This window comes from Falco rusticolus, chromosome Z, assembly GCF_015220075.1.
Source record: "Falco rusticolus isolate bFalRus1 chromosome Z, bFalRus1.pri, whole genome shotgun sequence".
NCBI lineage: Eukaryota > Metazoa > Chordata > Aves > Falconiformes > Falconidae > Falco > Falco rusticolus.
Genome location: NC_051210.1, coordinates 80545745 through 80571783, shown reverse-complemented (window position 1 = coordinate 80571783; position 26039 = coordinate 80545745). Strand labels below are relative to the sequence as shown.

Here is a 26039-nt window from a genome sequence, read left to right as displayed (position 1 = left end):
TTTTTGTGGACATCATGTGAACATGATGGTGTTTTTTAATGCACTAGTAAATGCTCAAGCTAACCAGTTAGTAAGAACCAAAAAAAAAAAGGGGGGGGGGGGCGGGGGGAAGAATGAGGGAGAAGGGCTCGTGGCTACCATCTCTGCTTGCTTACATGCTGGTTTGCAGAACTCTGGTTCTTGCTCTGCATGTTTTAACAACGTTCTGCTAGTACTGTGTCTTGTGCTTGTTGTAGGGAAGATGTATCTTCAGAGCATACATTTCCCTTGTGCAGTTAGTCTCTTCATTCTTCATTGTTTGTTTCAAGCAGTACTGTCCTCCTATGTTTTTGGATAGTCTCACCTCAACCTTAACAAGCAGCACGCCTGGCAGCATCATCACATCAACCAGTCACCACGAGAGCAGCATGCACGTTAGCTCCTCCAGCAGGAGCGAGGCAGGAGTGATAACCAGCAGCGGAGGCAGCGCTCCCGACATCATCTCACTGGACTGAAACAAGGGGCAGCACGGGACACCAGGAGAAATTGCACAGAGCTGCTGCTTGTATCTCTGGAACTTCAGCATCTCGGAAGTTAATTCTGGTATTTATTGAAAGGATTTGCCCTCTGGAAAATGGCGCAAATCCATCTACACTAGGAACAGAAGTAATAGATTTCCCCCCGCCCCTGCCCCGCCTTGCTCATTAAATAGCTGGATAGGAAAGGCCCCTTCAGAACATGTTTTTATGCTTTCGGCTTGTTCTGGGGAAAGACTTTTTTTAGTTGCTGGGTGGATTCTGCAAATGGTTTTTAGTTTTGTTGTAAAACACAGCAATAATGTAAAAACAAACTTTTTTAGATAAAAAAAGCAATTAACCACTCTAGAACAACAACAGCCTGGACAAAGGTGCAGATGTGTATGCATTGGTAATTTTTTTTTAATACTTTTACTGGGGCCTGTAATAAACTTAAGACAATAAAGTTTTGTGAAATAGCCATGACTTGTCGCATGTCTCTTGCTCCCCGCTTCCACCTTACCAGGGGATCTAGGGGAAGCCTCTGTAAAGAGGATTTTTTTTTTTTTCCTTCCTCCTGATTTCATTCTTTTCACAAATGCAACAAAATCCTAAGCTGTGACAACTTCTTAATGTTCTTTGGGCTGGGGAGGGGACAAACTCTATGCAAACACTGCATTACACAATCTCTGTGCTGTTGTGTCAGAACTAGGACACCACCCCAACCGCCAAAAACTCTGAACTATGCACAGTTAAGCTATAGTAGAATTTCTGGTTTGGTAATTTTAAGAGGTGATTAACAAAAAAAAAAAAGCTGTCAAGTTCAAATTTAGGGTGGTCCTCTTGGAAGCTGCCACCCATCACTGGGTGCTGAAGTGAAGCACATGCTTTCTCTGGCAGCTGAAAGGAGCCAGAAGAGGAGTTCTGTTCTCTAGTGCAGGATTGTTCCTTAAGATCTCCTGCTCGTGGCTTCTGTCACTTCAGTGGCTGCTTGGGAATACTGTGCTCTGACCTGCCCTGGGGAGGCTTCAGTTTTTTGAAGAAGAAAGCCGTAACTGCACAGTGTTCCCCACCTAACTGGAGTTATGTGTTCAGGGCTTAATGATGCTTTGTCCCATGTTTCATGGCCTCCTAGTCATGGCTTTTCTAATTTAATTGGAATAATTTCCTCCTGTTTTACTCCTCTGATGGAATCCGATGCTTTTGTTGCGTGTATGCAGTGTCTCCCCACACACCTCTAAGGTTACCTCTTCTGCATGCCAAGGTTATCAGATCAGGAAAATCAAGTTGTTTCCATGGAGCTGGCATAATGGCATTGCCTATACCTGTTGACATAGCAGCTTTTCCAAGTGTTGTGTTTCTATTAACTGTGTTTGAGATTCTCTTCCCTATTACCAGCTTTCACTTTTTGCTAACTTTGTGTTCCTTTTCTCTTATTCTTTTAGTTGGATGTCCAGTGCTTTTTGCTTTCTGTTTCTGTTAGAGTATTTGACTGAAGTTGACACGGGATGTATTGTAACTCTTGTCTGCCCTGTACTCCCACCTTTAATGCTGCATTACTGTTCCTCATGGCCTTTTTTGTATGGTCTTTCACAGCAGTCTTCACATGTTGGTCTTAATATTGCTTCCAGTCTTTCCTCTCCTTTCCTTAGCTGCTGGATTTTTAAAACCTGTTCAGGATCAGTTTTTAGCGTGATTTATTTCCAATAAAGCCATGCTACTCATGAAGTTTTTTCCTAATGGCCTGCAGCAGATCAGTGCTTTCTGCATCACAATTGCACAGTGACTTGAACTACAGAGTGTAGAGAGAGGTTCTGGAGTCATTCTGAATAAAGTGTTTAAAACTGGTATCTCTTGCTGAAGATGTTGTTTGTGCTCTTAATATCAGGGTAAAGTGTGACTCGGGCAACTGCTGAAATGGCTGAAGGGGTGTAAACATCTTACGGGTACATGTGTTATGCGAGTGCCATTTTTAGGACATTTGCTCTAAACCATTTGTGGTACTATAGAATATGGCTGGAATGTTGTTGTGCCCTGTTCAGTTAGTTATCAGGGCTGAGGTAGGGCTGTGTTCTCCAGCTGTTTTGGGCAGGTGCTTTGCAGCATTTTGCTGTCATGGGGCTAAAGGTTTAAAGCTATGTCAAATGCAAACTGAAGGCACTTGAGCCTTACCCCTGCAGGGGTGAGCTAGGCTGCCACAGGCTGTGGTGTGAGGCAGGTGGTCAGGTGCACAACGCATTTTCCCTGCAGAGCTGCTGTACACACAAGGGGGTAATTATGAGGCTTGTGTAATGCCTAAATCTTTTAATTTTTATCTTGTGGATGATGTATATTAAGGGGTTGGAGTACTGCGGTGCAGTCGCGTCATTCATTTAATGCATCTTCTTCCACAAGACAAAGAATTGACTTTGTTCTAAGCAAACCTCTCTGTTACGGCTAGATGAGGGTTTTGGTTTATTTTTCCTTCAACAAGTTCTAAAATACATCAGAATGTCTGTTCAAGATTTTCCAACAGAACAGAAATCCTGAAGAAGAAGTGAGATGACTTCTTACCTCTGTTTCCACTGTGGAAGTATTTGGTTACTGCTTTGGGCAGACTGTGTCGAAGATAGATACCTTCAAACCAACTGCAGAAGGAAAGTAAAGCTTATGAGACTAATACAGAGGCCCTCTACGGCACAGATAACCAGCATGCATGCAACAAGTCACAGGGCAAGAGCTAGCCCATTTCCCGCCTCCCACCCCAATCCATTTGCTACATCTGTATTTTCCAGAAGTGACCAAGCTGCTAAAATACCTGTCACAGAAAGGCTATACATGTACTGACTAGTATGACTACTAGCCTGAGCTTGCTTCTGGTTTTTATACTTCCAGGTCAGATAAAGCCGTCTGAAACAATCATGAGCCACGTAAGCAGGGCTTTGCTGCCCTGGCCAGCGAGCCAGCCCCAGGGCATTCTGCACCTGTCCAGCAGCAGGAATTCTGGCATTTCTTACTGGGGATTTCCAGTATCTGCTCTTAAACCTAGGTGCTGGATGCTAGAAAGCTTACCTGTAACCACAGGCCTTCTGCTTTCAGTCTTCAGGAGCACAGAGGACTCAAGTTTGGAAATGAAAGAATGTGTCTTCTGGCTGAGAGGACAAAACCTGACAGTTCAGCCAGAATTTCTGCAAGAGCAACAATGAAAGGAGCTGCTTCCTAGGTTAAAAGACAACTGCGGATTAGGCAACCTGTAAAGAACATCATTAGTCCTAGGCAACTGATTTTTATTTTTTTTGATGTGTATTTTTGACATGGCCATCAGTGACCACAGATGAGATAGACAGCAACAATGCCGTAAATCAAATCAGCACATCATTTTTATTTCTGTTTTTAGTAGTCGATCATGCCTTCATCACAACAGGTTAATGCTGTGTGTGTATTCAGTGTGACACTCTAAAAACTTCCCATTTCATTCCTGATTTTGTGAGGAAACAGGACAAAACTGGGCACTGCATCATGCAATCTAAACCAGAAATGCTTATAACTTATCTAGGAAGTTATCCAGAGGTGGAATACCCTCCTTCAAGCCTTTGTGTTTACGTGTTTCAGCCACAACTTGCCAAGGACGAGAATTCTCATCGTGAGGACCTCCAAGCAAAATCTGCCAGTGATCAAAGACGCACTGTGGAAAAGCCTGGCCACCAGTGCTGGATCTCAAGTTGGCAGTAAAACCTAATGGGAAGGAAAAAAAAATAATATTAGAAAGGGATGAGCCAGCTATAGGCAAAAATAAAACTGGTTTGTCATGGATTCTTGCACAGACAAAACCCTAAAAACACTCTCCCAGAATCTGAAACAGCAGGAAACTGCTACTTTGCAGGTGGTTCTTTCAAACAGGGAAAAATGAGGCTAGCTCTGAAGAATGGCAGGAGGATCTCATGTGACCAAGTAAACTGGCAGTAAAAAGACAAAATTCAATTTAGGTAGATAAAGAAGTATATGAGGGAAATTGTGTTTCATATGCCTCAGGACCTGACCCCAATCACTACCACTCTGAAACGTTAGGGTTATGGTAAGCAGTACAGAAGTGTTAGTTCAGTGTTCAGAAGCAGTCAAAATGAGCAATCAGGTGCTGGTACCTGTTGGGAAAGGAACAGAAAACAAAACATTGCATCCAGGGAAAGCCCGCACCTTTACTATCAAGTTGTGCAGCTGTGGCTCCTGTATTATAGAAGCTGTTAGTGCAGAACAGGTTCAGAGAAGGGGAATCCAGGTGACCGATGCCCTGAGCTGGCTTCCACGTGTAGGAACATGCTTGGCAAGCTACAACTCCAGTACAGAAAGCGCAGCAATGTAGTAGGAAGGATATAGGTGGCTAAAAATTAAGCAATATGGTCACAGTATATAAAAATCAAAATGAGCTCAAGCTTATTTTGATCCAAAGGAAGCACTGGTTGAAGCTGGCCGGAGCCACATTTGAGAGCCAAAAGGAGGCACGCCTAGAGCTTCACACATGTAGGTCAGTGGAAGTCCTTGCCCGTGCTGTGGATGCTGATGTGTTACACTGAGGAGACTGAGTAAATTCATAAAGAAATCAATTGGGAGTTATTAAATAGACCTAGAAACCACTTCTGCCCCAGGAAACCTCTGAAAGTGGTTATAAAAAAAGCATGTGGGGAAGTTTCACACTGGCTTACCTTGTTCTTTCTCTTCCCTAAGTGCTCACTTTCAGTCCCTGTCATGAACAAGATGCTGGGCTAACTTGACATTTAGGCAGACAGTGGGAACTACATTCCACTGAGGATATACAGGTGTTTGCTTTGGCATTTCCTCATCTTCACAGCAGTGTCATTCCCTTCCGCAAGCACAAGTCCCATGAAGAGCTGCTGCCCGTCAGCTGAGACTTTGCTGCTGTAGAACCGCTTCTAGCCACTAGTTCATAGGAATACTGACACTTCCCAAACCTTCAGATCACTGCCTTAGCACGATTCAACAGCAGCTTAGGCAAGGAACCAGAAAAGCAGCATTGCAGAATGTAGATGTTGATGTGCTACGTACATTGGGACAGAGCCTGGTGTAATATACCTTCTACCAAGTCTAAGCTTACACTTTTTGGTTTTCCATGTTTGGAAAGTGGGTCTCTCTATGAAATTGTTTTAAGCTGTATGGAAACTTGGAGAAGGGAAAAAAACCCCAAATACTCAAAATTCAGCCACACAGAGACATGTGTGAACTGTTCTAAGAAGCTAAATTCCCAGTTCAGACTATAAAAGTTAAGCATCTCTTATTTCATCGCTGATTGTTTTAGCAGGTACCACACTAATGCACTTTGGCAAAGAAGCTCCCTCCAAAATAACACTTTGGCATTTCTTACAGTGTTACTATGTGAGGAGTTCCAAATGCACCCCACGAATCTGGTAAACTTTCTGACATGATGTCACAGGATACTCTCAAAGTATACTTTGAGATATCTCTCAAAGTGATTTTTACATGGGAAGGAGGGAAATGGGACACAGAACAAACCAGAGGAAGGGCTCTGTACCATGCTGAAAAGCTGAAGTTTCAGGGGCAGCTTAGGAAGAATCATATTATTATTTTAAAGGTAGTCATAAGATTGGCAAGAGGGTGTAAAATGTCATTTAAGCTATTCAGGCTGGTACTCTGCCCTTTGAAAGATTCGTATCAGTACCAAATTTTCTAGCTTGCTGCTGCTGCAGACCAGTTTGTTCTGCCAGGCATGCTTCAAAGGAAGACCTTGATTTAAAGTGATGGAAACCAAATCTGGTGTACACTGAAAAGTCTTCATGTGCAGAAGCCACCATGTCTTTTTGGCACCCTCCACTGGCATGAAAGCCCAATAGAGTAGGTTGCCAGGAAAAAAAAAAGGAGTAAACTCTGTTCTGAACTGAAACTGCAAAGAGACAACATGAGGAAGCTTGGAGCTGATAAAATGGAAATTCTTAAGTCTCTTTGATCCTGCAGAGGTCTGTCTTTAATTGCATCTGGGCAACAAAAGAAGCATCATCTTACCAAATTACTCATTTACAGGTAGATATGCCCCGACTACAAACACTGGAGTTCCTGCCACATGGGATTCTTCAGAAACGTGTCCCCTTTTCCCATTCAGCACAGCATAGATCCCACCAACCACTTGTTCTGGGCACTATAAAAAAAATAATAAAATGCTATCAAGTTGCATAAAAGTAGGAGATCCCTGGTTATTAAAACACAGCCAGACAGCATTAGGCAGTCTCCCCCAACAGGTCTCTTGATGTTTTTCTCATGATGGCTCCTCGTTCGGAGAAATTTCTCTCATGTAACAAGTGGCCTCACTCTCACTTCCAAGACAACTTTGGGAAGCTCTACCTGCCTTCTCCACTTTACACCACTGTGAAGTTTCCAGTTACTGCGTATACCGACTGCACCAGATTGTAGTTTACACACACCACATGAGGCAAAAGTGCATATGCTCAGTGAAATACCTTCAGCAATCTTTGGATGCAAAAAAGCGGAGTCCTCTAGTGCTTTGTAGTACATGCATTTACTACAGGATGCAAATTTTATACAAGCAGGATCTCACCATACCTTATCTTCAAACTTAAACATGGCTGACAAGCACTCTGATAAAAACTGTACTTAAAAAACAACATTTTCTTGGAAACATACTACTAAGGCTGCAAAACTCCTCTGCTTTGACACGATAGGTCTTGCAAGTCATAGAGGTGAAAAAATTCTCTGTTTTGCTGTTTTGTTCTTACTTGCACTAATCTTCAGTGCTCACGGCCAAGACATTTTTAAAGCAACTGAGCTGATAGATGTCCTGCCCACCACCCAGCACCGTAGCCTGGAATTAATATTTAAAGCATGTTTTAAGTCTTCCAATTGCTTTTAAGACAGTTAAGACAAATTGGTATGTGAATAGCTGTACTTGGTGATAAATACTTCTACCATGGAATATATTTTCCAGGGTCTTTCATGGAAGAATTTAATTTACCAAGAAAATCCAGTTATTCAAAGGACAGAAGTTAACATTTAAACAGCTCAAAAAAAGTTTATTAAAAAAAAAATAAATCCTTGCTCCTCTTTCTGCTTATTTAGGATGCCCATTGTTTGTTCTCCTGAATATTTACAGTGACAGCAAGAAAGGAGGGGTGGACCCCACCCCCCCAAATCATAACTTTCCCAAAGGTACTGGCAATTCATAAGGAACAGTGTAATTCACCTCCCTACCTACATTTTGCTGTTTCCATTTAACCTTTTCCTAACTTGGGAACAAAAAACCTCCTCTGAAACAAAGTCTTTGCATCACTGATATAATGGACATAGAGCTATCATGGTTTCTTGGAAGAGAATGTGGAAACATGATTATATATCTATCTGTTGTATCTCCATGGTTGGCAGCGTTAGGTTAACGGTTGGACTCGATGATTTTAAGTCTTTTCCAACCTAAATGATTCTGTGATCTTTTCTATAATACCCTGTTGCATACCTGTATTTCCACCGGATCCTGGGCTCCATCAGCCTGGGTTGTGCTGCAAGAGCAGAGGCACACAGAGCCCTCCCGGCAGTAGGAATGATTTGCCCACCACCACAGTGAATAGCGCCAGCGTGCAGAGTGACAGCATGGATATCGGAATGTACACCTCTCACCTTCTCCTCACACAAGACATCCTACAGTCTTAAAAGAGGAAAAAACAAAGGCATGATAGCAGTCAGGAGTTTCTAAGATACGAACCTTCACAGGATTCTGGCCTGATTCAAGCTCCTCATGCTGATGCGTTCGGACAAAGGCAGCATACACTATACACAGAGCAAAGTCCTTCCAGGAACACCAGCATTTGAGAGCTCACACTTGGAACAAACATGAAAACACACACAGCCAACAATGCGTTCATTACACAGGTTGAGTGATGTACGTTCTTTGGTGGGGACAAATTCCAAATAGCCCACTATCCTGTTCTTTTCGGTTATTGACTATTTCTGAAGACTTCACATGAACAGAGCTCAGGTACACATCAGTAACACAAGACAACATACAGAACTGCAATTACCTCTTCCGTAGCCCACTGGAAACCAGCAATGACATTGGCTTCAATTTCATTTAGATACGGGACACCTTTTGAGATGTCAGCTAAGATATTTGGACCTGTTCCATCAGGTCCACAGCACCAAATCTTACGAGCCTCAGACACATCCCACTCGCATTTCTCTGCCTGGCAACATGCGCGCTGTTTCGGTTCTTGACAGGAACTGACCTCCCCTTTGTCTATGTCCTCTGCCAGGCCATCAGGAAAGGGTTGAGTATTTATATACAGCTGGTTGTGTTTGTTGGGGGATTTGGATAAGCACACCTGGCTTGACTTTTCACCAGCTGTCTCATGGTAAGATACAACTGGATCTCATTTCTGCCAAATAGATCAAAGACAAAAAATCCCAAGTACAAAGATGATCATTTCCACATACCAGTAAAATGCCATTCAATAAACCCCGGCTTGTCCACCTAAGGCAGTGCGTTAATGCCAGGTTCCCTCAGCCATCCAGGCAAGCTCTGCTAGCTTCATCAAGAGAAACAACACTTTCAGTAACACATCTACGATAACCGTCATTGTTCAAGCGAGTTTTCCTGTTAGCTGGATTTTCTTCACATCTCTGTCTGAATTCTAAACTCTTTCAACGAACTAATAAAGAATTCATTTTATTACTTAATCAGTTGGTCTCCTAAAAAGTTTCAAATTGCTCTAAGGAAACCAACAACAGCAGATTAAGATGACATTTTCAAAGGTTAATAATACTTAGTCATATTCCATACACTGCAGTCCACAAAAATTCTTGAATACCTTAATTGAAATACAAGTGTGATCTTCTTCCAGATCTTTAAGGCAAATTTCTAGATGCAGCTCCCCTGCTCCAGCAATGATGTCCACCAGACTCTTCAGTAATACACTAGAAAAGGAAATAGTAAGGAGTAAACATTTTAAGAATTTATTAGTATTAACAGAAACACACACAGACTAAATCAGAAAAATGTCAGATCCCAAAACTGCTCAACCCCAAGTATTTAGAAATGTAACAAACCAGGAGTGCTTCAGAATGGATCTCCTCACCAACAAAACTGGGTACTCTCACATTAAACACAGTGCCTGTCCTGCAGAGGTATTTGAGCACTAAAAAAAAGAAGTGTCAGGAAAAGCACTGCTCAGAAACCCAACACTAATTGCTGCAGAGTCTGTGTTTTTCTCAGGGTTTTCCTATTCAAATGCTGACTGAAATTATCCCTATTTATCTTAGTGGTGTTAGCTCATACAATCACAAGTGGAAACTGCTTTGAGCCTGCAGCCGTGCCATTAGATGACATAAAGGGTGCTCTGTGAACAAAGTTGAATGCTTCGGGTGTTGTGCTGCAAACCAGTAGCCTAAAACTTACAGCTAACACTCACTTGAAGCACAGGATCAGACTTGGCCAGACGCTTTAGACCTTCAACTAGTTTTGGTAGATCAGCAGGGTTTTTTGCTTCAACAGCAACATGTACAACTGCAATAACACTAAATTTCATCACTCTCATGTTGTGGGCATGTTCAAAGGTGGCAACGGTACCCATTATTACCAAAAACTGGTCAACAGCAACTAGACCAACAATGTTGCCACAAGGTACATCCTCAATGGGCTCAACATAACAACCCATCATCAAAATGGTTCTACAAAAACAGAGGATGAGCAACAATCCTTGAACACTTGGTTTATCCCCAGTATTTCCAAAACCTAAGTCTTTTCACACAAAGGAAAATTGCCTATTATTTGCCTATAATCCTTCTGGATTACTCATTTTATTAAACAGGAAGACTTTTATACAGAAATATCATCTTCATTCATTAGGATTCCAAAAACTGAAACAGCATTTGCTTTTGCATGCATTGCTATTCAAAAGAAATACACTATTTCCATCTACCTTTGAATGAGTTTTAGGTAAAGATCTTCCTTCTTGCCAGGTGTGTAGTTTGGTCCCATGATTCAAACTTCCTGTCCAGTAGAAACAATACCAGAGAAGACTCGCCCAAAGGCATAGAAATGCCCTTTATCAGATGTGGGGACCATTTTGGAAATACACATCATCAGAGGGCCTTTGGGCAGGTTTTGACACCTGCAATAAAATATCTATCTACATCAGACACATTTTCTGTGAGACTTAAAAGTTTAGAACTTTATACATATGATTCCCAAAATTCAGTGAACCTTATTAACAGCTCCTCTCTTTTTCAGTTTGTAAGGACAAATGTGTGCAGACAGATGAATTACAGCTATGACAGCTATCAAAGATTCTTTGTTAAGGTAAAGAATCATCACCATTGTTGTTTCTTTCAGTACTGAGACTGCTGTTAGTACTTACTCCCCACTTGCCCACCTTCCCTTTCCTGGTAGCAGGTTACATATCATCACTAAATCTCTACTAATATGACCTAGACCCAGGAAAAGTTTCAAATAGGGGGATTAAAAGACCCCCTCTAATCCACTAGAATCCAGAAGACAAAATACAGTGCTAGAAGTTTGCGACCTCAGTTATCATACGGATGAAATATGGTCAGAAGCAGGACTTCTGAAAGTGCTCTGGGCCAGGCTGGACGGGGCTTTGAGCAACCTGATCTAGTGGAAGGTGCCCCTGCCCATGGCAGGGGGGTTGGAACTGGATGATCTTACAACCCAAAGCATTCTATGACTCTTGTGATGATTCTCTAACCTGAATTCCTGTTCTGGTTTTGCAAGAAAGAGCTAACAGTTTATTAGAGGGTTAAATACATGTGCCACCACAGATAAGCTTCTCTTCTGCTAATACTGGACTTGACAACTACTTCAAATATGATTTATTTATTTCAACATTTGTGGATTTCTGAGGGAAGTGACAAATCTACACAAATCCAAAAAACGCAAATCCTCTTGAAAATACTCAGGTTGATGACCATATTATAGATGAATTATTCGAAACTTAACTCCTTCCTATCAACATCAGACCAACAGCCCTGTTTCAGCTTCAGCTATTTGCTTTTTATCTAAGTCAAGATCTGAGCCATACCTTCAGACAACTGGGAGATGATTCCATTTTTTACCAGATTTTCGTCCTCCACCTTTAAGGTTGACAGTAAATCAGAAAACAGTGACAACATGTCAGCTACCAGGTGACATGTTAGAAGTGTTTGAAGGCAAAGTATCTTGTTATGGTTCTGACTGTGACTGAGGAGAAATCACAAAATTCACCAGGAAACCATAATCAGAGCTGCACAGAGAATGAGGGTAATGAACTTGCTGCTCCATCCCTCTCTTACAGTATATCCACAGGATGGTACAGACCATATTCCTGCTCCTCAACCACATGTTCCCTGAAACTAAAATAAATACAATGTGGTTCCACACACACCACCATCCAGCATGTAAGGACATAAATCAGGTTTCATGCGTAGTACCCCAAGACTTTTCTGTTGCTTTCTTACTTTTTGTAATACCCTGCTCAACGGAGTCCAAAATTAGTAATTATCATTATAACACAGAAACTTAATACAAACTCATTTTAGGCAGTTTTACTCATCTGTGCACTAGGGGTACTGTCTTTTTGACAGCTCCTGGTAAGCTGGGAATTATTTTTTTTTTTTTACCCACAGCAGCTTCATCATCAGGTGGCCCCTCATAAAGAAATTCACGGCGGTATTTTTGTGCTGTTACAGGGCAAGGTAGGTGAATGGTGATCATCTGAAGCAAGGCATCTCCAGTACGCAGCCAGCAGTGCATCACGGCCTAGGGACCCAAAATTCACATGGTAATTAAAACTTGTTTCAACATCATCACTGATAAACCTTTTGGTTAGCACGCAGAAGGCTACACCTGGGGATGCAATGTAAAATGTTGTGACAGACATTTAAAATTTCTCTGTGACTACTTAAATCTTGTTCAAGGCTATGAGTAAAATACTTATCTAGAACAAGCAATTTGAACGTAACTGTATGTTTGAATTACTGAAAACCAACAGGCCTTGCATTCTTTTTTCCTTGGGCTAATGACTTACATTTCAACAGAAAGGTTAGGATTCTTGGGTTATATTAAGCTCCTGAAATAAAACGTGAATGTCCTTCTCCGCTGACAACAGATTACAACAGCAGAAAAAAAAAGATCCATGAATAGTCATATTTTATGGCTGTATCTTCCATATATGGAAGATAAAAATAAAACAAAATGTTTTATTAAACCTCTGGCCATTTGCCAGAGTGATGTGGTTGGATTTCCCTTCTCCAGTGATTATTTCAAGAAGTTTCCCCATGTATCCCCTCGGCCCTCTTTTCATGTGGGTTTTAACATATCTAAGGAGAACACAAGATAGCACAGGAAAGGGACAGTTTCTTAAAAGTCTCTGCTCTTAACAGGCAGTGCTGCATAGAAAGTGATCATGTGCTTTCAGACATTACTTTTCAAAAGGCTGACTGGAATTCAGCAGGGTTCTGGAATATGTTGGAATTGGTGGGAGCCAACCAGAAACCATGTTTCTGATTACACAGCCCCACCAAACACGTGCAGCAACAGACACTTTGTATGAGCATTTACACCTTGAGAAGAGGGAGGGAGGCAGGACGAGCATGTTTTTTCCCCATATTAAATAAAAATGCTCTCCCTTTTCTTAAATCAGAACAGGTATGTCTTTTGTACGCTGCAACACACTTAAGTCCTGCTATCTCTCCAGCAGTTTCAGTGCAGTACTGTTACCAAGCACCTTATTTCAAATCATGACATTCCTGACACACAACTAACTACTGACCAGATTATAAAAAGACAACTAAGGCAAGTTTCTGTGGATTTTAGAAAGACCTAAAGACTGTTCTCATTACACAGCTGAAGGGTAAGAAATGCTAACATGCTGGCAACTCTAACGAAGTAGAAAGGCCACGTCACCTTCGGAAGGATTTTTCCCTCTTTATCTCAACCTTCATTGTCTAACTTGATATAAAGTTTCTCTATCCGTTTGGCTGCCTCTTCCTTCTTAAAATTCATAATGGCATCAAAGATCTGAAACAAGTTTATAGCAACCCTAGTAAGTACTATAACAGACATAGGTTTTGTTTATCATTTCTCTTAAACATGCTGCACATCTGAAAACCCACTAGTTTCTCTGTTCTGGGCTTTTGTTTGAGAAACTGTTCACAAGCTATGTATCATACAGCTCGATTCACAAATTATATAAAATGCTTCTAATTCCAAAGGAAATTCCAAATTCCTGTCAAAATAGTTTCACAAAAGACACACAAATCTTTAATCTAATAGTATGTAGAATATGTTATTTCAGTGAAGAGACCATTCAGATTTGGTGCCTTCTACTTTTGCCCCACCTTTTTGCACATTGTTCTTCAAACAATCACACAATTGACTGGGTTGGAGGGGACCTTCAACGCCCACCCAGTCCCACCCCCTGCCCCGGGCAGGGCCACCTCCCCCCAGCCCAGGTGGGTCCCAGCCCCAGCCTGGCCGTGGGCACTGCCGGGGACGGGGCACCCACAGCTGCCCCGGGCAGCCTCTGCCGGCGCCTCCCACCCTCACGGGGAACAATTTCTTCCTTACAGCTGATCTAGATCTCCCCTCTCTCAGTGCAAAGCCTTTCCCCCTTGTCCCCTCACTACAGGCCCTGGTACAGAGCCCCTCTCCAGCTTCCCTGTCGGCCCCTTTAGGCACTGGAAGGTGCTGTAAGGTCTCCCCGGAGCCTCCTCTTCTCCAGGCTGAGCCACCCCAGCTCCCAGCCTCTCCCAGCAGAGGTGCTCCAGCCTCTCATTATATTTGTGGCCTCCTCTGGACCCACTGCAACAGGTCCACACCCTCCTTCTGTTGGGGCCCCACAGCTGGAAGCAGCACTGCAGGGAGGTTCTCACCACAGCAGATTAGAGAGGGAGAATCCCCTCCCTCACCCTGCTGGCCACGCTGCCTTTGATGCAGCCCAGGATACCCAGCTGGCTTTGTGGGCTGCGAGCACACACTGCTGGGTCATGTTGAACTTCTCGTCCACCAATATCCCCAAGTCCTTCTCCTCAGGGCCGCTCTCAATCCATTCTCTGCCCAGCTGTATTTGTGCCTGGGGTTGCCCTGACCCATTTGCAGGTCATTGCACCTGGCCTTGTGGAACTTCACCAGGTTCACATGGGCTCACCTGTCTAGGTCCCTCTAGATGGCACCCCTTCCCTCCAGTGTGTTGACTGCACCACACAGCTTCCTGTTGTCAGCAAACTTGGTGAGGGTGCACTCGATCCCACGGTCTCTGTTGCCAATAAAGATGTTAAACAGCGCTGGTCCCAGTATGGACCCCTGAGGAATGCCACTCACCACTGGTCGCCACTTGGACATCAAGCCGTTGCCCACAACTCTTTCAATGCAACCATCCAGCCAATTCCCTATCCACCAAGTGGTCTATCCATCTTATACTGCAGAATTTGTCTAGTTTCTACAGAAAGTACGGCCCTACTTTATAAGAGGGATAGCCTTCCTAAGAGCTAACATGCTGAATGAAAAAAATTGTCCCTTATGCCCTTGCAATCAAATCAAGACAAAATATTACCTTACCTTAAAGACAGGATCCAGAACTAGCTGGCAAAATGTCCTTGGCAACTTCTTTCCATCTGGGATAGTGGCAGATTTGCTGAATTTTCCAGTTGCTGGATCAAAATATCTAAAGAAGGTGTTTATTTTGACTCATCCAGTTTGAACTTGAGGAGTACCCACTTTTCCTGCAAATTTCCACACAGTTATTTTTAAAAGAAAATTTTGTAAAGTTTCATATTTAAGCAGAGATTAAAATAGCAGAAGATCCTTATTTGAATGTAGCAGTAACTGTTAGATGTTTGCGGAGGCAACGGATGGCTTCTTGTCTGCTTATGTTTTTGAGTTTTTACTACACTTAAAAACACTGACTTCGACATGCATTTTTAGGCTTTTACAGGGAACTCTAGGGACTGTAAACAAACCTGTTGCCAAGAATTCTCTTAATACACCCTGTTATCTATAACTGTCTTTTGAAAGCTTGCTGAAATCAAACCTTGCTAGGACTTTACTGAAAGAATGACACTATTTCCTTGGTTACTCTACATTCAACCCAGAAGCTGGATACAAAGTGCATATAATTCTCTAAGATACAGGAAAGGCCATGGGCTAAGACTGCAAATCAAAATTCATACCATCAGGAGTTAAACTTTCAGAGAAAGAAGCTTCTTCTACCACTCATGATTTTGGTTGGGTTTTTTGTTGTTTTTTGTTTGTTTGTTTTTTCTTAAGAAAGAAAACAATTTATACTGAGGTCTTTCTACTTAGAAAAGCATGCTTACCTGAAACACAGTCAACCACAACAAGTCACTGATAGTGCCATGGAGAGCTGCTGTAACTTCAGAGGAGAAATCAACATGTCCAGGGGATTAATTAACAATTAAGTTAATAAGAAAACCTGAACCATCTGTATACTGTTTGATGAAGGCCGGGTAATTGTCTGAGACTTCATAATACATAGAAATTGCCCTGTAAGAGAAGACAATTAATTTTAATAACTTAATAATGTTTCGTAATTTACTGATTTTAAAATTTGAATGGTCAGGCAACTATACCCATGGCAATACAGTGGCAATATTGCTTGATGTACTTAAAGGAGAAACCCCAAGAAGACTTCAATATTTCAGTTTCTAAATTCGTAAGGTCTAAAATTCTGCTTCAGGTATAATTATTTTTTATTGTCATTCAAAGTTGACACCTCAAGACAGTAGTCACAGCATAATATCACTGTCAGACACTTGTAGTGTCATGCTCCAAATCACTTTACAATTTGTTGGCTTTGCAGTTTAGACTCTACAGTGGCTTGGAGGAACAGGGTGTTAGTCTGTAAGCAACCCAATAAAAACGAAATTTACTATTAAAATTTTTTCTAAAACCATTTTTCTCCATAGTGAGAAGCAGGTAGGTATGGTTGCAAGATATCACTTAAAAGCTATATTCCAATATTGCCCAGATTGCACTCAGAAGTCTGTGAACTTCTGTTCTGATGCACAGCTTGATTCACACGCCAACTTAAAAAAGATCTGACAAGATACAAGGCTTTGAGGAAACCCATTTTTCTGTCTTCAGATTAAAAAGAAAAAGAAAGAAAAACTAAAAAAAAAAAGATACAAATTCTTACCTAGACTTGCTGGTGATACATCTTTCTTGCTCATCCTTCCATGTGTCTGTGAACCGTGTTTCTCCAGCTCTGGCTGAAGCAATGATGCCTGCTTTACACACCAAGGAGTCTGTCAAGCTTGATTTGCCTTGATCAACATGAGCAATCACAAACATATTCCTAATACTGGACTTCTTGTCCATGATCGCTTGGATCTGGTTTACTGTGAAATTCACCTGGATGGGGGACTGAAAAATAAAAAAGAAAAACAGCAATTGCTTCCTTTTAAAGTACACAAATGTCCACGTGAAATTTTAAACTTTTACTATTTGTTATTAAATTCCAATCTAAAGAAGGAATGAAGCTGTTCATAATTTTAAGCTTAGTATTACACACAGTTGTTCACATTTTTGGGATGTTTTTGTAAATACAAAGAGTCATAACTTAAAATACAGCTCAGACTTCTTATCACAAAATGTCAACTACCATGAAAATGAAGAATCCACCTGTGGAGACAGAACAGCTCATCCCTGCTGAATGCTACAGGGGTGTTTGTGCACACATCTGCAAGCTGTAGCTCTCATCAGAGCTCCTGCACAAAACCTTCTCCTCTCTTCGCACCGCTGCCCTTTTGCTTTGCCAAGTCTTCCTCCCTCAGCTGCTCTCCATCTCCCAGGGTTTTTCAGGTGAGCCACTCTTGAAAGAGGAGGCTGGGTCATCTCCTTTTGTAGCCAATACACCAGCTCTAGAAACTGGTGGTCCTGCTCAGTCAAAAAACTCTTTGAAGACTTTCATTAGCCAAACAAGACATTTTTAGAGCCCCTCTCACAAATGATATCACAGAAAGAAACTTTTCTTATCTCCATAATTCTTCTACCTCTCACTAAGAACAATTCCTCTCCTTCAATATGCAGTAAAAAAATCTTGACCCTCAGAAGCCCTGGTAATTATCTGTTAAACACATGACAACTTAGCAAAGGAAGATGAGATCTTACTAATCTTGGCCTGTCTCATTCTGTAATGAGAGTCACCTGTAGGTCACAGGAGCGCAGTTAACGTGGTTATTCTTGCAAATCCCTTTAATGCATGAAGTGCTTCATAGGGACATGGAAAAAGACAGAATAGGGAGGAAAAAATGATGGGCAATATTAAACAAAGACAAAAGTCACATACCACATCAGTTGTTTATACTAGTTGCCCAAGTGAAGAAAAATATACCGTAAGAAACAATTAAATAGGTTCCTCACCTGCGATTGAGTTGTAAATGACACAGAAATAATGAAACATGCCTATCTGTCGCTACACAAACCAAGGTTTCTAATAGAGTCTGGGTCTTAATGAGTGCATCTAAACACAGGGAACCTGTCTTCTTGCCAGGATAAGATATTACCTATAAATAAACCAACCCAGCCCAGCTCAAAAATATTTGTAGGAGAGAATTTTTTTACTTGAACAGATACACTTTTGATATATATCTTATTACTGCATATTCTCATACTAACTTTGGAGCTTCAGTTCAACTATTTCATTATACATTTTCTCAAGAAAATGTTTTTCTATTAAAAAAGGAATACTTCCAATTAAAATAGCCAAGTTCTTTTTAGAGATGGGAAATATCCAAACTAAGCAGCAGCCTGCCCTTTTCCCCCTAAAATGCAGCATTTCCGCACTCTCCCCTACATTTACAGGTTTTTTTTCCTACTTCAAAGTCTGCAATGCGGAAACAAACCAACCCACCCTTTCTCCCCTCCCCCTGCTTATTTAGTATAAACAAGAAAATTTTCAGAGTATACTTACAGTTTTGTCAGTGATCCACCTCAAATGAAGACACTGAATTTGTTCTGTTAATTATGCTTTTCTAGAATGCTCCAGGGTGTCCTGGCATCCAAAGTCTCACCCCCAGCAAAATTTACATACTACTTCTGAGATCCTGAAATTATTTCTTTCTGCTCTTTCTTTTCCACTTAAACAGCACCATTACTTTTTTTATAATTTTCCCTGTTTTTAAAACATTGTGCTGTGCTAAAAAAAACCCCAGTACTTAGTGAGAATTAAGTCTATTGCTAGAACTATGCTATATACGCTTATTTCATAATGTAAACATATACCTACGTGTTGAGAAGTGTACATGTGTGCTCTTTGTATTTGCTAATTATACACCTTCTTAATGGAACAAGTGAAATTTACTTCTGATAAATACTTAACTAGCCCAGATATTAAATTTTGAACTGAAACCTGTATTTTTTCCATTGTTTTCAAGTTTCCAGTACATTTATATACACAGGTTACATCGTTGTTTTCTTTTGGAGCAAAGAGCAGAGGTGACCATAACAGTTTATTTCTTCCACATTTTTTAAGCATACCGGCCTCCTACACATGTCCACTTATGTTAATTCTAAATGTAAAGTTCATTAATTGAACTGGATGTTCTCCTATGAACTATTGGAGCCATTCATATAATCTGAGAAAGGATCATACTGGCGTTGTAAAAACCTTGAATTGTGCCTAAAAACAATGGAGCCTTGCTCCCCAGCTGGGATAATTATGTCCCACTGTTAACAAAGTAGAATGAAAACGGATACACAGAATGACCATTACACAAGGCATGGATGTCAAAATGTTAGTTTTATGTGTTTATTTGCTTGGTGTTTCAAGAAGTTGTTAGTATATTCCTATTACTCCGTGGTGGAGCTGGAGCAACTTGGGTTTGAGGTGGAAAACAATCACTAAGTCATGGTGAAGGAAAGGAGAGAGAAGCAGCACCACGAGAGAAGAGCAGGGTCAAGCAGTACTGGGGTGGGAGGTGGGGGGTAAAACAAAGGACAAGGAAAAATCCACAACCGAGTTTAAGGGATTAGGTGAACTGTCGGACCCACAGCTCTCCAGTATTATAACTCAAAAGAAATCATCACAGTCAAGGAGGTAAAGCAGCAGGCCTCCACAAGTGACCTCAAAGCTTCTGCTGATCAGTCTCATGGTAAGCCAATGTCAACAACATGAACATATTATTATTTCAAACTTTCCATCCTTTTGCTGTACTACAAGACTGCATCCCTTCCCAGAAACTGAAGGACCTGTGTCTTAGATATTACTGCATCAGCACTTTTTGCCAGGCTTACAACAATATAATACGTATGGACATGAAGCTTTCAGCCTGCAGGAAATTAATACTGAGAGCTAAGTTCAGTTAAGTGGCACTCCTCACTATTGTATGGTTCATCCATTGGCCTAAATGAGTATTTTTAAAAGCCTAACACTGCTAGCTCATTTTTAATTCACATTGTTATGTCATAGCAGCTGTTCTTGTTAATATAACTGGGTAAACCATTCTTAAGTTTTCGCTAATGAGCTTGTTAATAAACCATAGTATATTAGAAAAGATCAAGGGCTCAATTCAAGCATTAATATTAATGTCTTACCAGACCTTCTGGCAGGAACTTCAGGATTATGTATTAATAAATGCTATCCGCTTCCAAGCATTTTATTTACCACTTCATTTATATAACTGCCAAAAAGGAGTTTACCATATGTGCTGCTCTATAAGAGAGGCATTTCTCTCTTTTAGAGAGAATCACTTTTCCTTTTTTGTCATAAATACAACTGAAAACACAAAGCCAGATTAAAAATTAATGGCAATTTTAATTTTAAATTTTTCCATTGAAGAGCTGTTACAGAGTTTCTGTTCTGCTGCTGACAGACAGCAACCAGATCAAAGTTATCTTGCCATGAAATGCTTGCTGCAGAAGGATTAACTTCTTCCATGTGCAACAGCAAGCGAAAAATGTAGGAGATGAAAGCAGTATTTTCAGAAGGGAGAAACATCACCGCTTTATTACAAACAGAACACCACTTTTGCCAAAAGCCTCAAGTTTCATTGCCACTACAGACAGAAAACGACCTTGCTCCTTTTAACTACCGCATTACATCATTTGGGTAGCCTACACTGCAGTATGGCTTATCCTGGCTATCAGTAACGCCTCCACAGCAGACTGCCTTCCCCTTCTGCAGGGCATCTCTTTCTCTTAAAGATATTCCAATTCTTATTGTAATGAGCCATTACATAGCTTCAGTTCAGAAATATTTATTCTAAAACGAAAGAAAAATGAAACACTTTTTGAAGCTGACATAGGTAACTAGAATGTCCATTTCCGTAAACAATACTACTTATACAATGAAAGATTGAAAGAATTTTAGAAAAACAAAAGGAAGGGGTTCCCAATAGCATTAATTACCAAGAAACACAAAGATGTACAAGCATCTGTTTGTCACGGAAACAGGCTGGTAAATTCTGATTCACTAGAACAGACACTTAAGACAGGTGAAACTCATTACCAGAACTGCAGTGATTTGAAACTCATTACCAGAACTGCAGTGATTTAAAACTACAGGGAAGGCTTACTAAGGGGAAAAATCAATCAAAACCAAAACAATCCACCCAGTAGTGTTTCTAAGAGATGATTTTCATGAGAAAACTCTGATCTGAATCAGGTCAGACCATTCTTCCTCAAAATTAGTGCAGTGCAGCCCTGTATAATACATATATTCACACATTAATAGCCTCTTTCCAGTCTTATTGGAAGTATTGCTTTTATCTCCTACCCTTACAAACACTAATGTTCAGGATTTAACCCCAAATCTTATACTGGATATCACTCTACATGTTGGTGGGCAAAACGTATGGAAACGTTCAAATCCGTGAGCTACACTGACAAGGTGCGCTGCCATACCTACAAAAGGAGGAGAAAGAAAGAAGCACCAGCACCCTCCCTACCCATACACCTGGCACCCTTCTAAAAAAAAAAGAGCACGGTGAGTGCGAAATAAAAATAAATAAGCTCAGCAGTGCCCCAGTCCCGCAGCCGGGCAGAAAGGGACGCGGCCAGGACCGCCTCAGCGCTACCGGCCGCCGCCTCCCGTCAGCACCGGGAGGGCGGGAACCGCCTCCCCCGCTCCTCAGCCAGCCCCCAGGGCTGAGAGAGAACAAGGACAAACTCCCCAAAACTCTGACGGCTCCGGCGAAGGCCAGCCGGACTGCTCCGGCCCGCCACCCCTTTCCCAGCCCGCTGCGCCTGACAGGTAGTGCTGTGATAGAGACAGCGAGAAGATGGCCGCCGCGCCCACCGGCCCCGCTGGCTGTCCCCCGTTAAGGCGCGGCAGAGCACAGCTGCCCCAGAGCGCCGCTGGGGCTCGGTGGCTTGGCGGCACCTGGCCCGGCCGCCTCCCCGCGGGAGCACTCACCGTGGTGGCGGACGGCTGAGGATCCCACCGGCCGCCGCTGCCTCAGCCGGGCTGCGGGAGGCGGGAACGAGCCGAGATCAGCTGTTGCCGGGCTCTGGCGTCCCGCTCCCCCCGCCCAGCGCTGCGCAGCCTGCCCGGTGCCCCCGCTGTGCGGCGAGGCGGGCGGGCTCACCTCTCGGCGGCGGGGCCGGGCCGGGGGGGTCCCTGTCCCGCTCGGCCGCCGCCGGCTCCCGCTGCGAGCCTTCCGCGGAGGTGAGCAGCCCGCTCCAGCTGCGAGCCTCCCGGCCGCTCTGCCCCGGAGCTCCTCCCTGACGGTAGCCCCTAACACCGCCATGACCCCCGCCATTCCCCGGTCCCTGAGGGTCTCCCGCGTCCCTCAGAAGAGCAGCGGCTCCCGGGGTACCGGGAGGGCACGGGGAGGGCGGCGGGCAGTCTGAACGCGGGCACCCCGCCACCACAGGAGCTTATGGTGTCCCTAGGTTAATTCTCCCGGGGCCAGAGAGTCCCGACCGCGGCCATCACGTCAACCCGGTCAGGCGTGCCGGCTCTTGAGGGGAACGTTAGGTGGAGCCCCGTCCCTTCCCCGCAGCGGGGCCGAGGCGACGGCAGGGCCTCACCGCCCTTCTGGGCCGGCCCGGGTGGGTTTCCCTCTCCGCTTGTTTAACGGCAGAGCGGCAGGTTTGACTGCTTGCTTTGAGCAGGTAAGTCAGGCTGGATGCCATAACCCCTTATTAGTTACTTTAAAAAATAGGTTACATGACTGGTGGGTTCCCTGTGGAAATGTGAAGATGACATTGTGTCCCTTTAAAAATAACTTCTGTCACGCAAGACGCTAAATTAATAACAGCGCTTCACATTTTTTAATACAGGCTTTCACCCAAAAATGTCTTTTAGAAATATTAGGTAATTAAATTGTCAAGTGTAGAGTGAGTGCGTGAATGTCTTGGCTGAAAACACCAACTTCTGGGATAAAACTAAGAGAAAACTTACATAGTAACACTTCATATGGATTGAGGATCGGATGAGTATTATGCAAACATATTGTTATATACAAAACCCTATGGGTGGAATACATGGCCATTTTCAGCCATACAGAATGAATGCAGAAACTGCTTCCAGCCTCAGGCATGGAAAATCACTGTCCTGTTACTTTCAGGAGTAAGGAGAACTAACTTGCAGGTTTTTATGCAATTGGACAAAATTTAATACAATCAAATACCTTTAAGATATCAAATTGCAAAAGCAAGTACTCATGAAGGAGCAGAAAGTGGGAATGTGATTAGGAAATTGTGGCCTGCAGGTGTTTGGGTTTTTTTGTTGTTTTGTTTGTTCTTTTTATTAAACAGCAATTTCAGTAGTCATAAATGGCTATCAAGAGTTCAGAGTTATGCTTTGCCTCAAAGGCATTGCTTGTTTGATTAAAGAGCAGGTATTAGTTGCACCATGCTCCTCAAAGCAGTACTGTAACAGAGGAAACGCTAGATCTGAGAGCTCCAGACCTCCTTCTCCCAGATGCTTAGCAACTTCACCTTGAATAGGCTGCAAGCCCAATGCCTTTGCTGCCTTGTGAGTACCTGTATTCAGAACAAAGTAATCTCTTTGACCAAAGTCCTTTACCTAGGCAAGAAAGAAAAAAGCTGAGAGCTTCTTGCCATTCAGCCCCTGTGACCTTACACGTGCTGTTTTATTCATCTTTTTCGCTGAACAACCAGAAATGTTCACCAGATACTTCACTGGCAAGCTTTTTCTACCCAAAGGCTCATTTTTCTTCCAGGGGTTGTGAGGCAGGCATCAAATCACTTCCTTTAATCAACCTGGTTGTCTCACAACAGAGAAAAGGTACTGTTGTTTTGTTCTGAAGAGCTGGGCAGCACTCTCATGGACTTCCTTATGCAGAGTGAACTTCAGCTCTGTGCACAGTTCTCTTGTCAACGTGGAGATTGCTTCCTCAGGACTTGATGGCTGATTACAAAAGCAGCTTTTCCTTGTGCCAGTGTGCATGCATGCACACAGTTTTAGGACTGTTTTGCACAGCTGGTGCTCTGCCATGATCCTATAAATATAATTGAAATTCACTTTATTTTCCTGCCTTTTTTACGTTCCAATTTATGCCAGTCTGTGCCGGAAAACAAACCTTCCAGAACAGTTGAAAAGTTTCCAAATTAACAGGCTCCCTAAAAAAAGCCACCTTTGGAGTTTACTGGCTTGCCATCTTCATGGGTATTTTATTCTTTATGTGACCTTTCCATTTAAAAATGAGAACTCTTACACAAAACATCTTTCAGCCTGTACACTACCTGCAAAAATCTTATTACAGGTGCTAACCAGTCCTTTTCCTGCCTTTTTTTTTTTTTATGATTATTTTGTTTTTTTACTGAGTCCAGCCTTCTTTTGTATTTCTGGAGCATTTACTGTCCTTGTTCTCTCTGCCACAGCATCACCTTCAGCCATGAACATGGAGAGTACTGTACTAACCCCCTTCTGATTGTATCTTCAGTAAAGCCAATCAACGAAGCTAACTAAAATGAGCCTAAAGAATCAAAATTATGCGTATAGAAATGGCTCAGCCCAAGAGCTGTGTGGCATTCAGCACACATTTTAAGGGCAAAGCCAATAAGGCTCCCTTGAGCAAAGCAATTCCAAGAAGCTCTATCAGGAATGACCAGTCTTGGTGAACCCACAGATACAGGGTTTGATTTCTCTAAGGAGTCTCTGGATCGCTATTAGTCAGGAAGTGAACAGATTAAGACTGGAAGCTCCCAGCCTGAGCCAGAGGTGGCAGCCAGGTTCCTGCACTGGTTAAACCACTTTGGGCACTTTCAAGTCTGGGGTGGAGGAGTTGGCACTTCAAAGCCCAGTTGTAGCAGTTGCCTGCGGCATTCAAACTTTATCTCTGTCTGCAACCTGCCAAGGCAGATGTGCCTCTTTGAGCAATGGGTATCGGAGGGCTAAGGCACAATGTGAGATGGCTGGAGGAAGGGCACCCTCACTAAAGAGGGTGCAACAGCCCTCCAAAATGATCATATTAATCCAGGCTGGTGAAGCAGATCCAGAGTCTCACCAGTGTCCTCTCAAATCACATCTATGGTAAGGCTTGTGATACTCAACTTGATGCACTTTTTTTTGAAAAAGTGGCTCAATATAGCCCTTTTAAGCAGAAGTAGTCCAAGATCATAGAATGGTTTGGGTTGAAAGGGACCTTAAAGATCATCTAGTTCCACCCCCCTGCTATGGGCAGGGACACCTTTCATTAGACCAGGTTATTCAAAGCCATATAACTCTCTGAGAGCTACTGTGGGGAGGTGAAAAGCATTACTGCTACAATAACATCACTGTTAAATATTTCTGCTTATCTGAGTGATGATAGGATAGTTATAAGAGCTTTTTGTGTAGTCTTTCATTCTTCCAGGGACTCCCATCTTCTGACATAATGTCTTCTTCCCTCTTCTAACAGTCACGAGGAGTTTACTAGTATGATAAATGTCTTCACAGTAAAAAATGGCATTATAAAACCTGACTGTAATCAGGGATAAAAGCATCTGTTGTGGTGCTGAACATTTGTTCATGGTCAGTTCTTCACAAAACAGTTATTTTTCATTTTACAAGCAGACGGATGACTTTTACAGTGCCTCTCTCCCCCAGTGTTCCCTGAGAGCTGAAAAATAAAATTTGTACTCTTCAGTGTCCCTGACATAAATGTGAGGCATCAGGTTTCTGCAGAGCAGACAATTTTGTCAGTGATGCATGAGACAAAGTAGCATCCAAGCCATTCTTTCAAGTTTTTATTTGGTCATAATGTCAACAGGTCAATAGACCTGTTTTTGTCATTAATGGGAACAGATATGAACTTTTTTTTATCCTTGGCCTGTGTATGTTTCATAATCAAATGTTCCTTTAGAGCTAGGAAATTAACATCAGAAAAAAAAAAAAAAGGGAAGAATTCTGCTCTTAGGCACTGCCATATGTCTTTCCAGGTGGAAATATAACAGGGTGCAGTAAGGCAAGGATTTTGGAGGGACAGTGTTGTGCTTGGGTGTTGGAAAGCATATGGTGCAATAATATTCCAGCTCTGACTGTGAATTTTCCTTCTCTTGTCTTCTCTGGCAAATATGATTGTTCTAATATATATTCAACTACTCTGTTTGTGTCTAGGAATAGAGTGTTCCTC

General features: G+C 42.4%; 2 protein-coding genes and 1 pseudogene across 13 annotated transcripts in view; 2 read left to right on the top strand and 1 right to left on the bottom strand.

Annotated features, from left to right (window-relative positions):
- PIAS2 (protein inhibitor of activated STAT 2) overlaps positions 1–2342 on the top strand; it is a 33470-nt gene extending 31128 nt beyond the window's left edge. For 2 of the 12 annotated variants that reach the window (XR_005102083.1, XM_037374589.1), the window contains exon 15: positions 312–2342. Coding sequence is in view for 4 of the 12 variants with exons in the window: in XM_037374589.1 (XP_037230486.1) it covers positions 312–494 (183 nt within the window). In the remaining 8 variants the exon portion in view is untranslated. The remainder of the gene's footprint in view (positions 1–311) is intronic. The other 10 variants (XM_037374599.1, XM_037374596.1, XM_037374602.1 and 7 more) reach the window with 7 other exon arrangements.
- LOC119141006 lies at positions 921–22361 on the bottom strand (annotated as a pseudogene).
- Positions 22362–22374: 13 nt separating this feature from the next.
- ST8SIA5 (ST8 alpha-N-acetyl-neuraminide alpha-2,8-sialyltransferase 5) overlaps positions 22375–26039 on the top strand; it is an 81961-nt gene continuing 78296 nt past the window's right edge. The window contains exon 1 of the mRNA XM_037374586.1: positions 22375–22572. The gene's annotated coding sequence lies outside the window, so the exon portion shown is untranslated. The remainder of the gene's footprint in view (positions 22573–26039) is intronic.